The sequence below is a fragment of the Piliocolobus tephrosceles genome, chromosome 16, assembly GCF_002776525.5.
Source record: "Piliocolobus tephrosceles isolate RC106 chromosome 16, ASM277652v3, whole genome shotgun sequence".
NCBI lineage: Eukaryota > Metazoa > Chordata > Mammalia > Primates > Cercopithecidae > Piliocolobus > Piliocolobus tephrosceles.
Genome location: NC_045449.1, coordinates 72,740,281 through 72,745,958, shown reverse-complemented (window position 1 = coordinate 72,745,958; position 5,678 = coordinate 72,740,281). Strand labels below are relative to the sequence as shown.

The 5,678-nt window shown below is 59.0% G+C and overlaps 1 protein-coding gene across 1 annotated transcript in view; it reads left to right on the top strand.

The window, feature by feature from the left end:
• The first annotated feature begins 791 nt into the window (after positions 1–791).
• The window catches only part of LGALS3BP (galectin 3 binding protein), an 8,805-nt gene continuing 3,918 nt past the window's right edge, over positions 792–5,678 (top strand). Inside the window, exons 1-3 of the mRNA XM_023211648.2 lie at positions 792–1,078; positions 3,705–3,779; positions 4,756–4,947. Of these exons, the coding sequence (XP_023067416.1) occupies positions 3,728–3,779; positions 4,756–4,947 (244 nt within the window). The 5' untranslated portion in view covers positions 792–1,078; positions 3,705–3,727. The remainder of the gene's footprint in view (positions 1,079–3,704; positions 3,780–4,755; positions 4,948–5,678) is intronic.

The following is a 5,678-nucleotide window of genomic DNA, read 5'->3' as shown; positions in this document are numbered from 1 at the left end:
AATCTCTGACCTCTGGGCTGGCTGTCTCGGACTCTGAGCTGCCAGGGAACCAGGACTTTCCACCCGCTGGGACTGCCTGGGGGCTTTTTAAACGCCCCTGCCTGTCCCCCACTCCAGAGATGGTGACTTCCTAAACCCCCCGATGATTCTTCTGTCCAGCCCAGGCTGAGAATCACTGGTCAGAGGCCTGGGCACATCCCAAGGCTCGCCAGAATCACGGGGTGCAAGTGACAGAAACAAGAGAGGCTGCTGATTGCCTCACTGAGCGGGTGAAGCCCAGGCTTGACCACTGATTAGGCCAGTTGGACCCAGGAGCTCAGGCCGGAGGATGCCTGCTTCCCTCTGCTCTGTCCCATGGGCCCCAGCAGCCTGGGCCCACATCCTCTCAGTCGGAAGCCGGCTCTCACCAGCTGGCTGGGCTCACAGCCCCACCCTGAAACCAGTAGTGTGGCCCAGGGGGCCCCGCAGGGCTCAGACAGCCAGGCCTTGGGTGGTTGAAGGCCAAGAGCTGGGGGCCGTCTGGGAGCCACACAGCCTGGAGTGGGAGGGGGTGCGCCCCGAGGGACAATGAGGCGCTGGCTTTCGGTGGGAGGAAAGGGAATGGGTATGAGCTGGACAGAGCCATTATGTCACCAAGAGAGGCTCTGTGCCCCGCCACCAGGTGCAGACTGTATGGGCCCAGAGCCTCTGCTGCTTCCCCTCCCGTCCCCCAAACACCAGCCCCTGGCCAGCCTGGCAGCGTTTCGGACTGAGTGTGGCTGTCAGTCCTCTTGCGGGCCTTGCTTCAGCCAGACTCCCACCTTGGGCCTCTGCCAGCCTGGCACTGATACCCACGGGCAGAACTGAGACGAAAGAGAGGGACCCTGGGGAGTATCAGCAGCGGCCAATCCCAGAAGACATCTATGTCAGGTGGTTTCTAGAAATCGAAAGTAGACTCTTTTCTGAAGCATTTCCTGGGATCAGCCTGACCACACTCCACCCTGGGAGAGGCTTGTGGGTCGAAGGAGCAGTCTGCAGAGGGCTCCTGTGGCTGGAAGCGAGAGGGCTCCAGCACAGCCATTGCAGCTGCCCCAGCCAGGTAAGCTCCTGCCTGCAGCTCTCAGGCGGGCACCCCTCTCTCTCTCTCTCTCTTTTTTTTTTTTTTTTTTTTTTTGAGACAGGGTCTCACTCTGTCACCCAGGCTGGAGTGCAGTGGTGTGATCTCTGCTCACTGCAGCCTCTGCCTCCTGGGTTCAAATGATTCTCCTGCCTCAGACTCCCAAGTAGCTGGGATGACAGGCACGCACCACCACGTCCAGTTAATTTTTGTATTTTTAGTAGAGACAGGGTTTCGCCATGTTGGCCAGCCTGGTCTCAAACTCCTGACCTCTAATGATCCACCCATCTCAGCCTCCCAAAGTGCTGGGATGACAGGTGTGAGCCATCGCGCCCGGCCAGGGCACCCCTCTCTCTACATAGGCAAGTGAGGATCATGCCTCTCTGTTTGCACATAGGCCTGGAGCTGGGGATCCAGGGCTCCTGAGCCCAGCAACAGTCATTGCAGCTCCCAGGCCCACAGGGCCTCTGTGTGCGGCTGGGCAATTGGCTCACTGCACAAGGATACCAGCCAAAGGGCGAGTGGGTTAGAATTCAGGTTGGCCCTCTCTCAGGCCTGTGCATTTGGCCTAGGCCTGCACCCCCGCCTAGGAAGAGCACCTTTTTTCTGATTTGCATGAAGGGGCCAACACAGGCAGCTGGGTCTCAACTCCCCATATGAAGGAATCAGGCAAAAATAGCCAGCCGCTGCTACCCAAAGGGCAGAACACCACCTGCCAGGTGCTTCGTTGCCCACGTTTTTTTTGAGACGGAGTCTTGCTCTGTCACCCAGGCTGTAGTGCAATGGCTCACTGCAAACTCTGCCTGTCAGATTCAAGCAATTCTGTTGCCTCAGCCTCCTGAGTAGCTGGGACTACAGATGCGCACCACCACGCCCAGCTTATTATTATTATTACTATTATTATTATTTTGTATTTTTAGTAGAGGCAGGGTTTCACCATGTTGGCCAGGCTGGTCTCGAACTCCTGACCTCAAATGATACACCTGCCCCAGCCTCCCAAAGTTCTAGGATTACAGGCGTGAGCCATCGCGCCTGGCCACTTGGCCATTTTTCCGAGGCCCTGAGTTACTCTCCCAGGACAGACAAACCTGGTGGCTGCAGCAGATTGAAGTGGCCGGGGGCAGAAGTGGAGAGGGCGTCCACCCATACCGGCGTGCCTGGGACTGAGGGTTTCCCAGGACGCAGGGAAACTTCAGGGCTAAAACAAGCACAGTCCCCAGCACACGGGACAGGCGGTCACACCCTGGCCCCTTTAGCCATCTACTGACATTGACGCAGGGAGGAGAGGTGGGCTCCACCGAGCAGACCCCCTGCCTGTGGCTCACCGGCTGTGGACGTGGGGCCTGTTTGCCTCTCTGGGTGTCAGATCATTCACTTGTAAGGTGGGGCGTAACTAAGGTGGTTCTCAGGGTCACGGTAAGGCCTCTAGTGGTGCCTGGGGAGCCCTGACAAGGGGTGGCTGCGCAGTGCCAGTGAGCGTGAGTCCCAGAACAAAGCTCTCACCAGCCAGGGCACCCAGCTCCCAGGGCGCTTGTTCATGCAGACTCCCATGCAGAGGGGATAGGGCGAGGCCAGCCGTGACTGTGCTTCCAACAAGCTCGGGGATGCCACTGCAGCCGTCCACCAGGCCCCCTCTGAGCAGCCTCAAGGTCACCAGGCCCAGACTCCCAGCCGGTGCCCACAGCAGTGCCACTCAGAGGCCTGCCCCTGGCTTGCTGAACTGAGGGGACAGTGTCAGGGGTCACAGGATTCTTACCGAACCAGAGAAACCATAACTGTCTCTCCATTGGCAGGGCGTGGGGGAGGGAGGCAGGCGAAGACAAAAGCGTGGAAATTACACAGAGGCAAGAACACCAGGCCAGAAGGCGGAGACCCGGACCTCCCCGACCCCAGCCTGAGTGTCAGTGTCTTGGGGATACTTCAGCATTTCCTCCCCGTTCTTCCCCCAGCATGGCCCACCCTGGGCTGCAGCCCTGACCCTTTTCCCTTATCTTCCCCATCCGAACACCATGGAGCCCCGATGGTCTCCCTGCTGCTTATCTGTCACCCCTGGCCCAGATTCCGTGGCCTCTCCTGACGAGTCCCCTCCCATCCACTCTCCAGGCTGCAGGCTCATCTTTGCCTGCTTAGACCTCTGGGACAGTCCCTGCAGGGGTCTGTTGCCTGAAGATTAAGGCCCAGATCTTAACCAGGCTCACCCGGCCTCCTGACCTGGGCCTGTGCCCATGGCTGCCTCCCTCTCCGCCCTCCCTGCCCATGCTCATGTGGCAGCCTTGCCTGGGGCCTGGTTTTTAGAGATGAGCTCACTTGCCTCTAGTCACCGATTCTTGCTGTCCTTAACTGCCAGGGGGGTACCCCCAGCCCACCCCTTCATCTAGCCAAGTCTTACACATCTTTCCAGGAGCATGCTGCAGACCAGGTGAGGGGCCCCTGCGGGGCGCTTCCATAGCACCCATCCCACTTACTGGGACCATAGTGGGCTCTGCAGGAGAGGGATCCCGCCTGCCACACAGCCCAGGTCGGGCTGAAGGGTTAATGGGCAGGCCGGTCCGCGGGCTTCGGGCCACCTGGCTCCCGTGCCTCACTCGGCCGCTTCTGTCTGCTGCAGGATCTGGGCATCCAAGCACAGCCATGGCCCCTCCGAGGCTCTTCTGGGTGTGGTTGCTGGTCGCAGGGACCCAAGGTGAGCTGAGCCCCTGGAAAATGCCAAAAGCAAAAGTCTGTAAGGCTGCCGCAGCCTGGGTCTGCGCAGAGCTTCAAGGAGATGCTCTGCCTGGGACCCAGGGCCCAGCCGTTAGCCAGGTCTTCTCTCCTGCTTGAAGCACCAGGTATCCCAAGTGATGGCGGCTTGGAGGTTCCAGGGGGCTCACCTGGGCTCAGGTGAGATGCAGGTTATAGAGAGGACACTAAGGAGTCCTCCATTCTGTCCAGAGGGAACCAGAGGAGCTGGTCAAACCGGCAGTCACCGGGGCTGTGGTGAAGTCAACGGCCTTGGATGCAGGTCAATCTTCCAGAGGGTCCCGGCTGCTTTTCCTCACATCCTTTACACTGTGAGCCCCTGGAGGCTCATGGTCATCCCGGGGACCCCACGGAAGCCAGATGCGCCCACGACTAGACTCAGGCACCCAGCTCCTGCCCAGCTCTGTCAGCTCCTGTAGGGGCTGGAGTGGCAGTGGGCTGAGTCCCAGAAGGACGCGTGTGGAGTGGGAATCCCATTCTCTGCCCTGGAAACATTCTGCCTGTGCTCCCAGGGGTCCCTAGGCCTGCTGCCCCCACAGGCCAGCACCCCCAAACTGTAGACACCCTCAGGAGGGGTCAGCACGGGGCCTCCATTCCCCCACGATCCTTCCCTCGGGGTCTTGCCACCTCCATTCCCAGTGCTTGAGAACCCGGGGCTTCTCTGCCCCTGTTCTGTCTATGGAGTGAAGGGCTGAGACCCCTAAAACAAGGAAAGGTGAGTTTAGCCTCCGTGGGGCAGGGGGTGCTGTATGTATCTTCCACTCCTCCCTCAGGGAGGTGTCCCTCATGGAGAGGCCGGGGGACCTTGAAACCCTGGAAAAGAAGCCTAGCAGGGGAGACCCAAGACAGCGTGGGTCCTGGAGGTGTGGGCAGTGGGTGCTGCAGGCCCCAGCCTGGCCCTCGCTGGTCTCTGCCTGCAGGCATGAACGATGGTGACATGCGGCTGGCCGATGGGGGCGCCACCAACCAGGGCCGCGTGGAGATCTTCTACAGAGGCCAGTGGGGCACTGTGTGCGACAACCTGTGGGACCTGACTGATGCCAGCGTCGTCTGCCGGGCCCTGGGCTTTGAGAACGCCACCCAGGCTCTGGGCAGAGCTGCCTTCGGGCAAGGTAGGGCCTGCTGTCCCCGTCCTCCAAGGCCGAGACCCACAGCACAGCCAGCTCCCAGGCAGGGCAAATTCCCGAAGATGAGACAGTCAGGTTTCAAAGACATGCAAATTGGATTGCTATTAATTTAGCAAGAGCAAACAAACAATTTTTTTTTTAAACGGAGTCTCGCTCTGTCACCCAGGCTGGAGTGCAGTGGCACGATCTCGGCTCACTGCAACCTCGGCCTCCTGAGTTCAAGCGATTCTCCTGCCTCAGCCTTCTGAGTAGCTGGGATTGCAGGTACTTGCCACCATGCCCGGCTGATTTTTGTATTTTTTTAGTAGAGAAGGGGTTTCGCCATGTTGGCCAGGTTGGTCTTGAACTTCTGGTGTCAAGTGATCCGCCTGCCTCAGCCTCCCAAAGTGCTGGGATGACCACACCCGGCCTAAGAGCAAACACTTTTGATGGCACTGAAGCCCTGTGGATCAAGTTCCGGTGGGACTGCTTCACCCACACTTGGCCAGTGACAGTGGCAGGTGCTTGGGCAGGTTCAAGAGCTCGGCTGGGCTTGTTCCCTCCGGCCCAGAAACTCCACTCCAGGAGTTTATCACCTCAAAAGAAAAGTCTGTACCCAGGAAGATTTCCACTGAAGCAGCAGTTGCGATTCTGAAAAAAAAAGAGAAACAATTCACCAACTATTTAGCAGCAGGGATAGTCACACAATTACAGTATGTGAGCCTGATGTTGCAGGG